The sequence below is a fragment of the Phasianus colchicus genome, chromosome 5 (assembly GCF_987193195.1).
Source record: "Phasianus colchicus chromosome 5, bPhaCol1.hap1.1, whole genome shotgun sequence".
NCBI classification, from domain to species: domain Eukaryota; kingdom Metazoa; phylum Chordata; class Aves; order Galliformes; family Phasianidae; genus Phasianus; species Phasianus colchicus.
Window position 1 is genome coordinate 47,427,108 of NC_143440.1, and position 18,980 is coordinate 47,446,087.

Below are 18,980 nucleotides of genomic sequence, written 5' to 3' on the forward strand. Positions count from 1 at the left end.
GCAAGGATCAGTAGCTAGTTTCACTGGCTAAATTACCAGGTACTTGATCCTAGTTATTAGCATTACTCATAGATTTTTATGTTGATTTTTTTGTATGAATGTGTAACACTTTGATCATCTTTCATGCTTTTTGCAGTGAAGGTCATTTGCCACTGATCTTTGCTGATGTCTCTATGGGTGTATTTAAGTCTTCCCAGTCAATGAGGGCTGCTACAAAAGTAATGCCTTCTTGTTTTATTATGTTTGCCCACAACATCAGAGGTGCATGTTAGTGATATGAAAGTAAAGGCTGAACATTCTCACCAATATTCTGTTCCATTTTTTTGCCGTACAACAGATGGCAGCAAAAGGACAATCTGATAAAGTGTCATCTGACGTCGAATTGCGTATCAGGCAAAGATGTGGAATTGAATACCTCCATGCTCCATGCAGAAAAAATTAGTACCATTAACATTTACTGACACTTGCTGAATGTTTATGGGGACCAAACAGTGAATGCAAGCAGTGAGGTGGTTGGTGTTGCATTTCAACAGTGGCAACAGCAGCTTGAAAGACACATTGCAGACAGCCATGCACATTTTCAAGTGTGAAATGCAGGGTCTTGTTCATCCCCGGTGAAAATGCATAGCTAATGGTGGTGACTATGTTGAAAAATAATGTGTTTTAGTTGAGAATTTGCTCTATTAAATACTGTTATTATGATCTTTGTGTCTGTTGTAGTTTCCATTAAAATAAATAGGAGGCATTACTTTCAGAGCAAGCTATATAGATAACAATGCTGCTGAATAGTTTAGGAGCTGTTATCAGCACAAGCTGTTACTGAGTGAAATCAGGACATCTAAAAGGAAGGTGCTTTCTGTGAATCTTTGTTGCTATGTGATCCTCTTTGTGGCTACTGGAGATAGAATCTCAATGTGTGGGTCATTTTCTGGGACTAACATAAAGATATGGTGTTGAAATATTCAATAGCAGTTATGAAAAGTAGTTTTTTTGTTTTTTTGTTTTGCTTGCACACTGTTGTTTGTGCAAGCAACTTTTGCATTTAAGGCCTGATCCAATTCCTGTTGGAATTGGTGAAAATTGTGCCGCTGTTTTTTCCCACAACAGGATTGCACCGTTGGTTGCTTTCACCATAGCAAGGTCTACACGATTGCCATAATAGCAACCATGAACAGATTCTGGCTTTCTTTACGCAAAAATCTCTTTCATTTTTTGTTTTTTGTTTTACTGCTTTGGAGTAACAAAAGCCAACAGAAATGCACACAGCCTGTATCGGTCCAGCGGTTTTAAGTAACAGGTAGAGGAAAGATGGTCAGATGTGGGCTTTGGGTTGCATCTAAGAGTTGTTGCAGGATGGTGGCTGCTGCTCAGACAGATGCAGGCCCTTTGTACTCTCTGAGAGACTCTTACTCTCACCTGGCTGTGCTGGAGCTAACTTGAGCTCAATTTAGTGTGCAGCAGTACTGTGACTGCAGCAGAGATGTAGCCCATAAATGACTGCACGTTGGAGCAGGAATAATTTATAAGCCAAGCTTGGGAGGTTTCAGATACCTTGTTTACGGCATTGTTAAAAAATAGAAGGTAAAATTATAATGAAAGAATTAAGTCCAAGCAGATGTAAATGTCTCTTAGATGAGAAGCCTACTAATGTCCTAGCACTACAATTTGGACAATAATATAACAAAGGACAACAAGAAAATATTAGCATTTACAAGAAATAAAGAATTAGGAAACAAGAAAGACTTGTGCCAATGGAGGGATTATGGCTTTTGAGGCCATGCAGTGTGACATTTATGAGAAGCAGTCATTTTTGCAGATTTAGCAATTATACCTGTCAGGAGGTGCATATACAAAAGATGTTGTTGCATGTGTGGCGTGGGAGAGTTTCTCCCTATCTGGCTGTGAAGCATGTTGAGGGTGACAGTCATCATGATGGCTGAGCATGGTGTGTGTGCAGATGTTTATGAGAAATCTATTCTGTTCTTATTTACGTGCAGATACCTGCATGTGGTGTAGTGCTGTGCATTTATAAGTCGTGCACTTTTACTCCTCAGTAATGTTTACTTTAGCCCCAGGGGAAGTGCAGCTGTGACCAGAGTGGATGACTTCATCAGAGGAGGGAAGTTACCCGGCCTTACTGACAGATATTTATGAAGAATTTTCCCAAGGCCAGCCTCCAAATGCATTACTGCAGAGATACTTTTGACATTTGTAGTCCAAGAAGTGCTATTCAGAGTAAAACACTGCCAGTGGGTTTTCATAAAAAGCTTGTTTCTTGGATTGTCTGTGGGGGCTTGAATAGAGCTCTGAGTTGTAAAGCCCTCAGATTTCTCTTGAAAGATCTCTACCAGCCTGTATCTGTCTTCCTTTCCTCTCCAGACACAGGGACCTGCAGCAGTGCTTTTTGCTCTGAAGCTACCTACAGCACCCCTGCCTGTGGCTAATTCCTACTCGGGCTTGCACTCTCCAAGCAATCCCCAGTGGCCTGGGAAAGAAAGGAAAGAATTGGAATCAACTCAAAGAAAGAACTATGAACTATGGACAAGAAAATATAAGCAAATGCAATTGAGATGCAGGCAGATTTTTTTTTCCCCACAGACAGATTTTTGAATAGTAAAATGAATATAAATATTGGACTTTTGAAAATAAAATGCTTACTATTAAAATCAACCCACAAGATTATAATGTGAGAAACCTTTCTTCTTTGACACATCTGTCAACCCTTTGGAGATTTTAAATTGGAATTTGTCTAGTGTAAATCTTAGTTTCTACTTAAAAAGAAATATCAGAAGCATTAAGCTTTTGTCTGGGGTTTTTAAAGTGTGGGAAAACTAATATAATTTCTGTATTAATGTAGAGTTGTAAATTTTCACGTCCTCCAATTTTTGACAAAAAATGGTTATGTCTTTTGATTCATGAGGTATTTTGCTATATAACATTGTCATGCACTTTCTCTTAAGAAAAAAAAAAAAAATTCTCTCCTCTGGACTATTTGACATGGCTATTTCATTTGTAACTACCGGTGCCTCAGTCCAGAGCTGACAGTGTTTCAGTCACCAGTGTCTTCACAGAGTTTCTACATGAATTATTGGGCTGTGTTTAGTATCTAGAAGTCTAAGGAGTTGAAAAGTATGGTTCTAATGTCTGACAGCAACTTGAAAGGTTCTTCAGATGCATAGCCAGGCGTAACAATGACCTGTTTGTGGTTGCAGCAAAGCAATGCCCATACTGAACTCACCAGAAATAAGTCTCTGGGTGACAAAGGGATATTCCCTGTCAGACCCAAAGGATGTGCAGCATAGCTTCCAGGTTCAACATGAAAGAGTGGTTTTAGAGGATGAGAAGAACAAGAGTCAGCTATGTTAACCATGTCAGTGGCATTTGGGAGTAGTTCAGGACTGATAGGACACACATAATTGGACTTAGTTTGAATTCTTAAGTTAGACAGACCTGTACAAATGCTTTTAGCTAGCTAGGAAGTCTTTGGAAAACAACGACTTCAAGCAAATGGGAATCTTATGAAGGTTTCCTCTGTATCAAGAGGATTTTTTTCTGAGTTGTGTTAGTTTATTTTCATTCAACGCTGATATTGATTAACACTGCATTGACGTCTTCTTATTTAGCAAAATAATACGAATGATAACCAATAAAGTTTTTTTTTTTTTTTTTTAATGTGCTCCTCCTTGATGTCTCCAGAGCTACAGATCAATTGCTAGTGTTTAGTGACTCCTGCTAAGAGTGTAGGGCCTGTGGGTGGGTCTTCTTTTATGGCTGACATTTGTACAGTGCATAATCTGAGATGACACTGACCCTGGCAGCCTTATGGGAATAATATTTTCAGCAGGATGAATTGTTCCTGAATGATTTCTTCAATGTACTGTGTTACATGCCCAAACATTTTTTTCATCATCTTGAGCATATGTCCTAAATTTCCTCTCTGTTCTTTTTATTGCATGGGTTTGATTGTAGCCAACAGCAAAGGTCAAAAGACATTTTACTGTTTCTATTTCTGTATTTCTGTTAAGATGAATTAAATTGTTGGTGCTGTAAAGTGACTTGTTAAAAAGCTTATGCTGCAAGACTTCAACTGGTATAAACTGAAGCTGAACTGCATCAGTTTAAACCAGATGGTCCAGAGAGACTATGTGGTCCAAAGGGTAGGGTATTGATTTGGAAAGCAAGAAAGAGAGTTTGATTACCTGAAGCCAGGGAAGCTCCAGAATTTTAAATAATGTGTTCATCTTACTCTGTCTCAGTTTTTTCCTGGATGAGTGGTGGAGTGGCTCTGTATTTTAAGGTATTTTGCACTCAAGTTTTCAACCATGTGGTCTTATTTTCACATTTTACATTAGTCAGTAAAACTGCCTGTTCAATCTATGTTATAGGCAGGTTCTGAAGTCTAGGAATACTGGGGTACTGTACAGACAATTATGTTTACCACTATCCATGAGTGATAGAATGTATAATTTCTCAGTCCATAATAGAACCAGCACTGTTTTGTACTTCAAAGAGGGTTCAATTTATTTCCTTCTTAGAGAAGGAAATCCAGATGAATTTCTTACAGTATAAAAAAATTCAGATCACAATTTTCAGTTGAAACTAATATTTATTTCAGTATTTTAAATTAATTCTCAAATGGCCTTTGGAGATATTTGGTCCTAGTTGTTTTACACGTTTTTTTCTTTGTTCATTTGTTTTGGTTTTCTGGTTTTTTTTTTGTTTGTTTGTTTGCTTGCTTGCTTGTATTAAGAGGAAGACTGTTTGTTTTTAATGTTGTTATTTTAGCATTTACTTCCAGATATATAATTTTTCGAGTCTTGTACATCTTTTTCTATCCCTAGTACTTCCTTATGCTGTGAGCAGGAAATATTTGAATATATGATTAGTGCTCATTTCCCAGTTTTGCTTTGTGAGTGAAAGTCCATCCTTCCACCAAAACCTGAAGAATGTTGTTCCACAGCAGAGCTGCCAGCTTCCTTGGGTTTTAGCTGGTCTCTGGCCACAAGGTTTTTTTTTTGCTGGCACTCTCATTGCTCCAGCCACCTTATCCCAGTATACATTGACATTTTCTTATAGCATGAAATGGGAAGAAATGTGGATAAACATCATCTTCCAGGACCATCTGGCTTTTAAAAATACAAGTAGAGCCAAACAGATACATTACAAATGTTAGTAAAGTATCTTAACTGAAAAGCATCAGTCCTATAGGTGTGGCATAACAGTTGTTAGAATAAAAACAGTTCTGTGTGAATAGAAGATTCTTCATTTTGAAACACTTGATTTTGAAAATTGAGATTTACCAAACCTCTGTTTCTTAGCTATGTTGCTCTTCATTTACTTATCACAGCAGTTCAATGGGACTTAGTAGGCTCACTGTACTTTACATGGACTGTGGGACTTACAATTGTTTCCAGTGACTAATTTTGTACAATTTATGTACTAGAAATATTTTACTTATTATCAGCAGCCTCTTTATTGCAAGCAGTGTCTTTAAGGACTCTATTAAATGTCAAAAAATAGGGCTAAACTTGACTCTCAGTTCTAGGAACATAAATAAATATTATATTTCCTCTTAAGAATGATTTTACTTAAGGTTTTGGGAATAGAACTTGGTTTAGTGTCCACCAAAGAAAAATATAGTAAAATATATGTTTATTTCCCTAAATCTTCAAGAGAGGAGATGCTACCATATACACTGTTAGAGAGCAGTGAAATATTTTCAGTTTTATGTGTGGCTGTGTTTTCAATTTTATTCACTTTTCATATGGTCATTGTTTTAAATTAGTGGCACTACATTAGAGTATGTCAGAATGCATCACATAAACAGATAGAATTTATCATGACCTTGAGGCAACATGATGTGTATGCTGCATTATATTAGCTTTCCAGACATGCTCCTTACATAGTACAGTATTCACTTCAGACAGGGAAATAACACAGATGGTTATACATACTGTACAGAAGACATATGCAAATAATCTCTTCAAATCTATAGCTAGATCATTTGTAACTTTTTAATACAAATAGGAATTAGCTCAAGCAAAAAAAATATAATTAAAAAATACAGATGGTTTTGCTGCATACAGAAGGTGACATCCTTTGCTGAAAAATGGAAATCTCTGAATGTCAGGAAACATGTTTTTGCTATGAGGGCAATCAATCACTGACAGAGGCTGCCTCGAGAAGCTGTGGAGTCTCCATTCTTGGAGATGTTCAAAAATCTTCAAGAATATAACCACACACAAAACTGAAAATATTTTATTGCTTTCTTGCAGTAAGAATACTTGATTGCACATTGGTAATTCTTCTTAAGGATTTAGGGAGATAAATGTAATTATTTTGCTATGTTTTCCTTTGATGGACATCAAGACAAATTCTATTTGAGTGTTCCTGAATAGCCATCTCTAGGTGTCCCTGCTTGAGCAGTGAATTGGGACCAAATGACTCCAGGATTCCTTCCACATATCAGCCATTTTATTATTCTATGTTATATCACACAAAATAAATGAAGTGCTGCTTCTTTCTTTAGTGCCCATCCTTACGGTGCTGGCCAAGCACTGGGCAAGTTAATCATGACATTTTCTGTCCTGAATCTCACTTGTCTGTTGTGCTAGAGAGCTGGCCATTTGGAGATGAGCTTTCACCTTGCTTGTGTTTTCCCAGCTGTGCAGGGAGTTGCACAGCTAGGAGGTTTCTCCAGGATCTTAGTAAAAGAGGTATTCACCTCTCTTTCACACCATTCTCACTCTTGTTGCAAGACAAAGGGAGAGCTATTCCCACAGGTCAGTCCCTGGGCCTCCTGAGAATGTGTAGGTTGACCTTCAGCAAATTACTTCAACCTTCTGCTCTTTTTCCCCCACCTTCCCATACATCGTTCTGTTGTAATTTTGGAATCTGATTGGGCTAAGGATCATTCTTACTGTCTTTGTCTGGTTTCTAGCCCAGACGTCAGCAGGGGTTGCCGCATGCTGCTGCAATAAAAATGACTAATGATGATGATAAAAGGAGTGGGAGTTGTTTGCCTGGAGTGCTATCCTACTTTGCTAACTTTGTTTTAGAAACTAGCTTCTTCCAATAACGTTTTTTTTTATCAAAATTAATTCTAACATTTTAAAAGCAGCCAGGGATTTTCTGTTGCCTCACTTTTGGAATACCTACTCTAAAACTTGGAAAGTTTTGAAATTTTCAGAGTTTCAGATGGTGTCTGTTGTCACAGAGCCAATAGCCTGAATGGCAGGTCATCGGCACCTTCAAGTGTTAGCTCCAAATGTGTCCTAAAAGGGGTATTCAATAGAAAAGTGCTCTATTTTTAAGTTAGGGCTGAGATAGGTAATAATAACACACAAAACACTATGTGAAAAGAACATTATCAAGGTTGCACAGCTCAGCACTTGAAACTAAGAAATGCTGCAAGTAAAATTGTCCCAACTCCATTAATTTGCCACCTTGCACAGGTACATCAGTCAAAGGCTATTTTTGCACAGGACTGGAGTCTCGCATGGTGTGCAGAATAGATGACACAGTTTGTGAGTTCAATACCTGATTTACTTTTTGCTGTTCGATGCATAGCTCAAATTTTGCTGTGAAGGCAAAACTATTTCCCGCTGGGGCATTCCATGGTTTTCCACATTGCAGGTCCTTGCTGCATGCAAACACTGACTTAGTTACCGTCATAGTGTCTTAATAACAATTCTAGGTATTATTTCTCTCTTGTACACATGGTAACATACAGCAGATAAGACAAGATTACAAGTATCTGTAATTGTAAGAGCCCAATTTTATTTTTTTAGAGTACTAACTCTAAAAACTCACATACTGCATGAGGTCATGAGTTTCCACTGCAATGGCCAGTGTTCTCTGCTGCAGATATTTAAGTCCTTGGGCACAAGGTAGGCTCATAGAAAATGAAGTGCACAGAACCACTGTGCAGTGTTGTCAGTGGTGTTAGGGAGTTGTCCCCCTTCCTCAGGGCAGCATCTCACTTCTGTAGACAAAGGACTGCTGCACCTTTTTGCACTCTCCAGCCAATTTTTTGTTCTTCATTAAAAATAATGAAGAATTCTGCAAACAAAAGCCTTTTTCTCTCCTCTCCTATGGCAAATGCACAGTACACTGAATGAATCTGATGTTTGGTGAATAGTACAGTGGTTAGTTAAAAACTGCTTGGCAATACACAAACAGAAGGGGGCTGACTCCATGCTGGATCACCTTTAATTGTGTCTTTTTTGACTGATCTTTGCAAATTTATTACACAATTTGTTTATTTTTGAAAAGCAAACGCAGCATTTTGTTATTCAAACTTTCTTGTTGTCAACCATCAATGTCATTTCAGCTGTCATTTGAAACTCATTTCAAAAGTTTTGCATGGATTGTTTAAGCAGAGAGATTAAATAAATAGGAAAAAATACAATAAATGTAATTTATTTTGTCAAACATATCAATTAAAACCGAGTACATTTTCAGATGTATAGCACATTCTTCATTACTGATACCAGGCTATCTCAGTTGCAGTAAAATTGCCAGTGTGCTCCTTGCCTAAAATCTGAAGATACTCATGTATTACACATATACACTTAGCAGATTTAAATGTGGCTAAAATAATTATCAGTTTCCAAACAATATTTCTGTAACCAGGAAAGTTGGGTAATTTTTTCCAAAAAATATTTTCCCTGAGGCTAACGCAACATCAGACCAAACAGTTCCCATCTTAGGAAGTTATATGTGTAAATAAAAATAATACAACTTTCTTGAATGAGAGTGTCAACTGGCTAGAGTTATTTCGTGTCCTTTAAAATAGCTGTACATAATTTTTGAATAAAACATAACCTGGAGCAAAAATGGTGTAGACTTTCTAGACCCACAAACTAACCGCTCTTTTCTATGGAAGCCCATGTTTTATATTCCTCAAGGTTTTGGATGCTCTTCCGGTGCATGTTTGTTTTTTAAGGAGGAGACACTTCTGAGCTCCATTTTGAAGAACTAATCCTCAGGGTAGTTTGATCCATTATAAGACAAATTATCTCCTGGTCTTGGCAGAATTTAGAGATAATGTATAGCCAAAGAAAGATAAATGTGCATAACTTTTCCTCCTTGTAATATTTCTTAAATGTCTTCTGAAGCAGCTCTGTTTCCATTCCAGCATGCAGCAGCGTGAGGGCAGCTCTTCAAATTTCTTATGACAGAGGTTGTGTGCCTTCTGGCAGGTGGGGGAGACCAGTTTTTCACTGATACTTGAGTATTGTATCTTTCCTTTTACAGGGTCTCAACTTTTTTTTCCTCCTAAAAGAGAACCCTGCAGGTTCCTTTGAAGTAGAAAATTAAGTGCTGAGGTCTAAAATGATGGAAAGAGATTCTTTAACACATAATTCATCAAGCTGTTTCAGTTAATGACATTTTTATCTGGGCAAAGATACCAATTTTAAGGTTTTTAACAGGTGTTTTTGTTTTTTGTTTTTTGTTTTTGTTTTTCCCTTTCTCAGAATACACAGTAATAAGAATGAACGTTGCCAAACAAAACTATTCAAAGTTAGGAATCAAAGAGTCCTCTGACCTGACCTGAATTGATACCCATAGTGTATAACCAACATCCAGGGATGGTCGCTGTAGTGTTCAGAAGTTCTTTTTTAAGCTCAGGAAAGATGTGCAAAGGACTGAGAGATCTGACTTCAAATCTTTATTCTGTGATAGTTTCAGGGGTGCAGAAGGAAGAGATGTTAACCTTCTTTTGTCTCCCATCCCTCTTGTGTTTTTTATTTTTTTTTCTTATTTTTTCTTTGAATGAAAAGTGCCCCCTCTACCAGATTTGGTCTATATAAATGATAAAATCTTTGGAGTAAGGACAACACATCTTCAGAGTGCATAGCACACAAGCTTCTTGGTAATGAAAGAATCCAAAGAAGGGATTTTGTCCTCTGTTACTCAAAAACTCCTTAGCATCACTGCAGAAGGCAAGAAAGATAACCAAAACCATGGTATTGATTTTGTGTAAGGAACAACTAGAATAGGATTTTTCAGCCTACCGAAAAGATGACTACAGGGATATGGTAGGAGATTTACAGTATGCCAGGTGGTTTGCAATCTAAAATACAATTACGCACTGTCTCAAATTACATTGTTAGGAATCAAGTAGCAGGTTTAAATAAGTGAATAATTTTTCAGATGTTCCTTAATTACCTTCTGAGCTCGTTGCTAGAGGACACTGTATAGAAAACAAGAAGCTGATGTGAATTCAGAAAGTAATTAGACAAAATTAGAGAAAAGAATCCATGAAGGTACATTAAACCCAAAGATGTTTCCTCTGGCAGAGAAAGTCCTTTACCTGCAGATCTTTGGACTCTAGTTAGGTACAGAGCATTACTGTATGTTTGTGCTGTGTATGTTTGGCATCAGCTAATGGCAAGGGGACATCTGGTTAGCTGGGCTTAGGTCTGGCTATGCTTATTAAATCACTTATACCACAGCTGTTTGGTCTATACCAGAAATCCTATACAGCAGTCCTGGAAAGCGAGCACTGTGACTAGCTCAGTCCTGAGGATAGAGAAGCAGCCAGTTGTGAGGCACCAAAGACCTGGTGGTGATGATGTTTGTCTTCTCTTCTCCTTCCCCACTGAAGCTACTTCTTCAGGGGAAGGAACCCTTTGGACTCTGAAAGACGGGGCTAAGCAGGTGCTAGATGAATCTGGGACATGAAGGATCTGTTCTCCATCACGATATTCACAATATGCAACCTTTATGTTTCAGCACTAAGTGCTCTGTGCTGTCCTGGAGACACAGCACTTAGCTCCAGCTCCATGCTGCACCAGCAAGTTGAGCGCAGTTTTGCACCCACATGCCTCCAGGGACATAGGCCTTCACAGTAGCTGCAAACAGCAGAGCAATAAATTGTTTGAAACTGGAGCACAAGCATTGTTGGTTGTTTTTTAGAACCAGTACATTTGCATTCCTTGTAGAAAGATTCATGTAAAAAAATAAGCATAATTCCCATCGTTCTCCCATTCTTACTGCTAATAGAGGGTATCAGGGTTGACTACCAGAATAGTAGAAGGGATGAAATACTCTTTTGACTCAAGAAATCTGAAAAGAAATACCAAGTATTTAAAGGATGAAAATGACAAATATGCTGTGATGCCAACTGAGAATGAAATGCTTCTGAGCATTAGCACCAAGTAACCAAGCAAGTGCTGTGCATCAGAAAAATGGATTGTGAACAAGAAATAAGCCACTCTAAATCAATGAGAATTATGCAGAAACTTAACCACTACTTGGGCCAACCCAGAAAATTCATCATCTCTGGGTTTGTGAAATTTGGAATTTGAATCATATATGCTTCCTCTTCTAATTTAAGTAGCTTGCTGGTTTTGATCAATAATCATTTGTTTTTCATAGGGCATCTTATATCAAAGGGGAGAGGGCTTAGGTTGAAGGGTGGCCTTTGATCAGTTTTGTTTCTTTCACAAACTAGGACTCATGATGCCTCATTAATCCTTGCTGCAGGTGGAGCTGAAGGCTATTTGTGAATCTGTTGTTAGAAGTCTCTGTGCAGAGGCATTAAATGGGAGTCTGCAGCAGTAGCTTGGTGTTTAAGGATAATTATTCTGATATAAACTGTAGCTTCATTTCTGAGATAGAGATGCTTATATTCAAAATATCCAGTCTCTTTATAATAGAGCTTAGATATCCTGAGCACGACAGGGTGATGCATGCTCTCAGACACAAATGAGAAGAAGAAAGGAGAGGGAAGGCAAATCCTCCACCTCTTCTGAGCCCCTTAGCTGCCTGGGGGACAAAAACAGCTGCCAGAGCATCTATGGGACCTTACCCACAGTGGGGTCTAGGGTGAGCCCTGTAATACATTGCTGCTTTGAATTCTTCGCTCTCAGATAAACCTCACTGTTCTGGAGTGCCCTCCGTTATCGGAGAGGAGGTCTGACACTGCTGAGGCCCTTGGAGATATTGTGGCTATGAAGCTATAAATAGCACGTATTTCCCACTGCCTGAAACCTGCCAGCACAGCAGCAGGATGACGTAGGTTTGCTTTCCTGCTGGAACACTACAGAAGTGCTTCTCCTCTCTCCGCTGAGACGTCTGTTAGCTGTAGACACTGGTTTCTGTGCTCACTGTTGAGGAGATGTTATTGAACTGGGCTCACATTTCTGCTTTTTCTGATCTTTTTTTTCTCCGCAAGAAACACCTCTCCCTGGGCACCTTTCCTTGCCTCCCCTCCCTTTTCTTTTGGACAGGTCTCTGCTTTTCTAAGTTATTCTGATTGCTGCTCGGTATTAGCTTCTGCTCGTCTCACTTTGATTCATCTGCTGTTATACATAATGCACTGTCTGTGCAGACTGCTCTGGCTGAAGGGACTTTTTTGAAGCTTTTTTTAATGGTCTGAGAGCTTCTCCCTCTTGCTTTTCCTTCCCTCAGCTTTATCTTGCATTCAAATGATGTCTTTCAGTTCTGTAAAATCCAGCTCTGCAAATAAGTGCAGATGGGTGCTCCTGCAGCTGCTGATACCTCTCTGAGCAGTATCATGACTGGCAGCTAACAGCATAGTCTGTGAGTGAAAGTTAGGAGAGGACTGATCCAGTTCAAGATGTCACAAGGACTGTATGTGGGTACAAAGTCATCACAGAAGTGAGAATATGGCAGTGTAATCCTTATGAGAAAAAGGATCCCAGGGCTGCTGATGCTCACAAATGTTTCTGCTGGCTTTGCCTTCCTCCCACTGCAGCAGTGCAACACTCATTGGAATGCACTGCTCAGCATCTTGCCCAGTGGCTGTCCAGGATGGGAGCTGAAGTTGGATCTAAGTTGGATATCAAGATGGATATTAGGAAAAATTTCTTCTCAGAAAGGGTGGTGAGGTATTGGCACAGGCTGACCAGGGGGGTGGTTGAGTCATTGTCCCTGGAAGTGTTAAAAAAATGTGTAGATGTGGCACTGAGGACGTGGGTGGAGATAGGCTGACATTTGGAGTAGATGACATTAGTGGTCTTTTCCAACCTTTATGATTCTGTGAGCATACAGCTTTCCCACATCTGTGCTTGGAGGAAAAGGAGGTTAAAAGAACTTGTTGGGAGCAAAGGAATAAAACTCCTCTGTGTGTGTTGCACAAGTGGGATTAAGCCTCTCCTCCACTGGTAACTGTGGTGCTTCTGTGTGCAATAACAGAAGGTGGCAGCTCCAGCAGCAGCTAAATTCACACTCTGCTTTGTATGATTTCTGTGCCTCCTTCAGTTTGCTAATCAAAACAAGTTTCTGCTGTGTTTCTTATCCCCAGAGGGTGGAACTATCCCCAGAAAATTAAAGCTCTCTTATCTGTTAATATGTCATCACAACTAATAGCCTGGGGACTATAAACAAGTTTAAATATCAGAACAGTTTGGCTGGTGATTGTCCGTGATTATGTATTAAGAATACAAAATTTGTGCCCAATGATATTCAAGCTAGACTGAAGATGAGAAGGCAGCTCCTCAGCTACTGTAAATGGAGGTAGCTTGGCTGAGTGGAGCAGGGAGGCTGCTCAGCACCCGACCCTTAGAGCTTTGCAGAAGTTTCCATTCTTGTTTGTCAAGGCACTGGATCATACAGGCCAGCACAGGTCCAAGCAGAGTGCAGACCCTTCTCTCCTGTTCTGATATCTGGGAGCTGTGCTCCTCCCAGCTGTGCAGCTCACAGCATCCTGGGCACTCTTTCAGTAGTGACCTACAAGCAAAGAGATTGCAGATTGCTAAACTTTGTCAAGAGCAAGTCAAGGAGCCAGCATGTTCAAAAGCTGTCAGATATGTCAGGCAGGTACCTCACGAGGGATGTGCTTTGTACCTTCAACTTGACAAATATACTGCAGTAAAATAACAAACATGCACTCTCTGCCACCATTTCCAAAGCCCTGCTGCTGCCCCATCACTTTCAGCTCACTAACTGTTCATGCTGCGGGTGAGGAGACAAGGAAGAGTTATTTCCTCCTGCTAGAAAGGCTGTGTCTAGTCCACAGGACTGCTTACAATGACATCAGCATGCAGTGAGACCTATGGTTCTGTGGAGATGGCATTGGGAGTATCTTATAACATAGATTTGAAATTGTTCATGTTAACATCTCCCCGTTCTGAGAGGCACTGCTGTTTCTATGAGTCATTTCCCAGCATAGACTGGGCTATTCTTGAAAGAATCCCACAGATTAGAAACTGAGGCAGAGGAAGATCAAGATCCCCTAGATATGTACAAAGTCAATAGTTGTTCAAAGAGGTGAATATCAGAGAAGTGTTCTAACTGCTGAACTGTCCTTGCCACTGTGCAAAGCAAAATACATGGAATAAATAACTTTTCATGTATATCTCTACAGACTATATATCTTTTTGAAAAGCTGATACCAGCTTAATGATGAATCTTGCAAAGTGGTATAGGGAGCACATTCATTTTGGTGAGGCAAGAGGTCACTTACCTAATGAAGTTCTACTTAATAAGAAAGATCATTATTAAAGAAATGGTATATCTAGTGCTTTTTACACATTCTATATTAATCAGCATTTCTGGGCAAGGAAAAGGAGTGTTTCTGACAAGCATGAAGTCACATAAGAAAAAATATAAAAGGAGCAATGTGTCATAAGAATCTTAAAACATGAAACAATGTCAAATAAATGAAATCAGTTTCCATAGGAGAATAACAAAGGCTGAAAAAGATGCCTAGAAAGCGAAAAGATTTTGATTTTTTTTTCATTAATTAGGGACATTATATTAAAAATGTCAGGAACTGTTTTCCCTGTAGCAAAAAACACCTGCAAGATGCAGCCAACAGAAATTCCTCTCTGAGTACAAGATTTGTGAAGGTTAAAGGCTTGAGTCTGGCATCAGGAGAGCATTCCTTGTCTCCCAAGGTCACTCCATAAATGTGGAAAAGTAATTTTGATTCTAGTCTCCTTACAGTTCAAAGTCAAAGCTTACCTTGATTCAACAGTTCTATATTTGGCAAAGTAATAATATAATTGTATTTGGTCCCAGTCTTGTCCTGTTGGAACGTTAAGCACCTCCTAATACCAAGCCCACTGTAGTCTCCCATAGCGCAGGTGAGGCATGAAATAGCAAGAAGTGTATTCACACTGGAGCAATTCCTCCAAGGAAACTCAGTATCTCCTCGCTGATTATTAGAACATGCAGTGAACAGAAAAATGATTGCATGACCTCAGCTTAGAGATTGTGCAGCCTGGTGACCTCTCTATTGTAGCTGCCAGCAGCGTGTACATGGGAAAGATTTTAATAAAAAGGCAAGGATCTGGTGGTACTTCCCCAGAATACTTTTGCAGCTTCCAAGGACTTCCTAAGCCAGAGGGCTTTTCTTTATATCTTATAGTCTTTGATGTACTTATTCCTTTGTGAATTATTTAGCTACTTTTAAGATTTACATTAATTTCAGGATTTGCAGTGTCCTGCAGGAAAGAGTTTGACATTTTAATTGCATGCTGCACACTTCGAATTTATTAGGAAAAGATGAGTTGCTCGTACTAGGGGTTTTGATGCCCTCCAGCTGCTTCTGCTCACATCAATCCCAGAAACAGAATTATTGAGCATATGTAGTGTATATGCCATGTCCGACCCATATTGGTCAGTTCAGGGTGTGTGGAAATCCACCCCAGCTGAGGTTGAGTGGTTGACTCTGCCCAAACCATAGGATACAGGCAGACCTATGAATTAATCAGTGTATCTTCTCTGGCTTTTTTCAGAGCTTGAAGGGCTTGACTCACAGGATGCTTGGCTGTCATTGTGTTTCTACAAGAGCTGGAGGTGCTGAATGAATAGTGCTTAGCTCAGTAGGAACCTGTCTGCAGAATTTCAGACAGCATACAAATACCTCTTCAAATCCTCTTGTTTGAGGCTTGGGATGTATTCTGATTGTATTCGTGATTCCTCTTGATTTTTCAAACAAATAGTGAAATGCAGATATTTGACTAGAGGAACCACATCTTGGCTTCTGAAAAGAGCACGCTTGACTGTGGTACAGTTAGGGATGTGTGTTTGTGGTCTGCTGCCATGAAGACTCAATGCCTTGGGTTGTGAGGTTAGTGTAAATGGCTTTCATAGGAACTCTCCTGGGGCTTCCCAGAGCCAGCTTTACTGTCTAGGTATCACTGATTGTGCCGTGGCAATTCCATAGTCAGGGGAAGTACCTGCTAGGTGCAAAGCAGAACTTAGCAAGAAGTGGAACACTGGGGCTCCTCCAGGAGCCAGCTGAGGGCAAATATGGCAAGGCCCATCTGTTGCTAAAGGAGGTCCAACAGGAAGAGTTGCAATTGAGAGTGGCTGGAAGAACATGGGGAGCAGTTTGTGAGGGCTGGGAGGGAACCAGGAGCCAGCATGCCCAGGGAGGTGCCAGTGCCCCTGAAGCTTTGCCCTTCTGGGTTAGATTAGCAGCAGACCTGTAAGATGAGAGCATTCTGATGTCTGGTGCAGCATCCCTCTAGGAGAAGTCACAGCTTTGCTCTGGGTACATCCAGGTTACCAATGCCTCATTTTCTGCTGAATCACTTGGTGACGTCAAGGCAAAGCACGTAAATGCTAATATAAGCATAAGTGTAAGGGCTGGTGGCACCTCCGCAGACCCCCACTCCTGCCTTACTCACCGCTAATCACCTGTACATCATCAGTACCTGCTGAGATTTCAGTCCTTTCAAGGATGTCAGCAGCAGTTGCTGCCCTATATATGAACAACTGGCAGACAAAACAAACACATTGTTTTGTCTGGACTCTCTTTTTCTTTCCTCTTAGTCTCTCTGTTGAGAGAGTTCTACTCTTCCAGACCTTTCCATCCTTATGGTACTTTGCTGCACCACATCTGCATGAACAAGGACATTGCTCGGGCTGCACAACTGAGTTCCCAAATTGTGATGCTGGGGGGGTATTTGCCTGTTCCTGACAGCTCTCTTTTCTCTGCCTGCCCAAGCTGAGTGGAGTCCAGCAGCTTTGATCCACAGGTTAGCTGCTGGAGGAGTAAGAGAAGAGGTTGTCTCTCCTTTCTTCTCCAACCAACACCCTCCTGTGGGCAGGAGCTGTTTGGGGAAGCTTTTGCTGCCTCCTGCCATGGCTAGCAGCAGCAGCAGGAAGGTCACAGGATGTGGTGGGCAGCCACAGAGATAACAGTAGGACACAGCCCAAGCTCAGCTGTTGGCTGATCAGTATGCTTTGGGAAAACAGCCAGCCTGCTTCAGTTTTCTGGGGCAGTCTGGTTTTCTAGCTGCATCTGAATTGCGTTAGATAGATGTAAGCACAGATGAATAGAATTTATCCATTTCTAATTTGAAGATCAAACATTTACCCAGGTCTCATTACCTGGCTGGCACGCCAAGGGAGCTCCAGCAGTGCCCAAAGTCAGGGCTGGTCCCAGAACTGAAGGATTTTCTTTTGTGAGCAGTTCACATGCTAGAGCTGCTGCTTAGGAAATGGCTGTATCCTCCCTGCAGGCAGATCGATACCTCTCAGCTCACTGCACTGCAAGGAACTTTTCATCGTACATTAAGAATGAAGAAAATAAAAGCCACGATGGATGTTATTCTGGTTTTGCTGTTATTTTGAATTATTAAGAGGGAAGTCACTGCTGTCTTACTTCTTGTCAGAAGACAAAATATCTTTGTCTTTGGTAGTTTTTCCTATAAAAAAGGAAAAAAGTTCTTCCCATTTCTGTTTCTCTCACTCATTCAGTCCTTGGTACCGAGGTGTGAATTCAGGCTTTCTGCAACTTTCCAGTGTCTCCTACATTCCTAACGCAAACCAAGTTCCCACTGACACAGGTGGAAGTCACATCTCAGTGGAACACTTCTAACCAGCTTCATAGCAATGTTGCAGATGAGTGATCAATGCTGTAAATGATGGCTAGCAGATAAGCAGAGGGCATTTTGGAGGGTTATAAGAAATCTCCAGGCCAGCTGAACTATCACTTAATTAAGCATTTACTAAATAGCTAGAAAAAAATTTTAAACTTTAAATTGAATTCTTAATGCACAGTGTTAAGAGGCAAAAATCCTGCAGTTTCCTCCATCATTTATATAAGCTCAGAAAAACAACCTAACTCTGTGTTCTGATATTTTTCTTCCTAATTCTAGATTATCCTGAAGGGGAGGATAAAGAAACTGGCCACCAAGATGGTAATCACTAGTGGAAATGAAGAAGATAAAGGCAGTCAAGAAAAGGAAAGCAAAGAAGAAACCATCTTGGCAATGCTTGGAATTATTGGGACAATTCTAAACCTCATTGTGATCATTTTTGTGTACATTTACACAACGTTGTAAACTAGCAGGCATGCAAATAGAACAGATAAAACGGCCATTAAGAGTGACAACAAACATTGCTGACTATTGACAAGTTGTTTAATCAGAATTGACTCTGTATTATATTAACACATCATAAAAGCACTGCCTGCAGGCAGCGAAGGCTGAAGCACAATTAATTTAACAAGACTTCTTCACGCAGTAACAAGCTAAACTCTTCTGTCCTGCCCTCTTCCTTTCGCTTTGGTTTTCGGTGTGGGGGAAACATGACTGCAATTATGTAAGTGGTAGCTTTGAAGAAATCCACCTGGGTTATGTTGTTTTAACACAATTTAAAAAGGAAAAAAAAAAGAAAAAAAAAAAAGAAACTGTACACTATATACAATTAAAAATGTATACTGTATACCTGCAAAGATGGAACTCTAAGATAGCTGCATAGCACAGATCACGTGTCCATTAGGTCAAATGTTATTTTCTCTCTTGGTTTATGCTTTTACTTACATCGAATCTGACAAGCTTTTTGTTTAGAATGAACATATGGTGCAATCATGAAAAAAAAAACAACTCTATTGAGCAAGATCTGCCTAAAACTGATAAGATGTTTGGAGAAATACGGTATGTGGTTATTTTAAATTTCTCATTTGCTTAATATCTGTGTCTGTTCATACCAATGTTTATAAATATATATTTTTAATAAATGTGCTATATTTTTAGCATGAACCAAATATT

The 18,980-nt window shown here is 39.8% G+C and overlaps 1 protein-coding gene across 6 annotated transcripts in view; it reads left to right on the top strand.

Moving 5' to 3' along the window:
* TUNAR (transmembrane neural differentiation associated intracellular calcium regulator) overlaps positions 1–18,522 on the top strand; it is a 146,230-nt gene extending 127,708 nt beyond the window's left edge. For all 6 annotated transcript variants that reach the window (XM_090141574.1, XM_090141571.1, XM_090141570.1 and 3 more), the window contains one exon: positions 18,087–18,522. In XM_090141574.1, coding sequence (XP_089997700.1) covers positions 18,087–18,272 — 186 coding nt within the window. In that variant the 3' untranslated portion in view covers positions 18,273–18,522. The remainder of the gene's footprint in view (positions 1–18,086) is intronic.
* Positions 18,523–18,980: the final 458 nt, after the last annotated feature.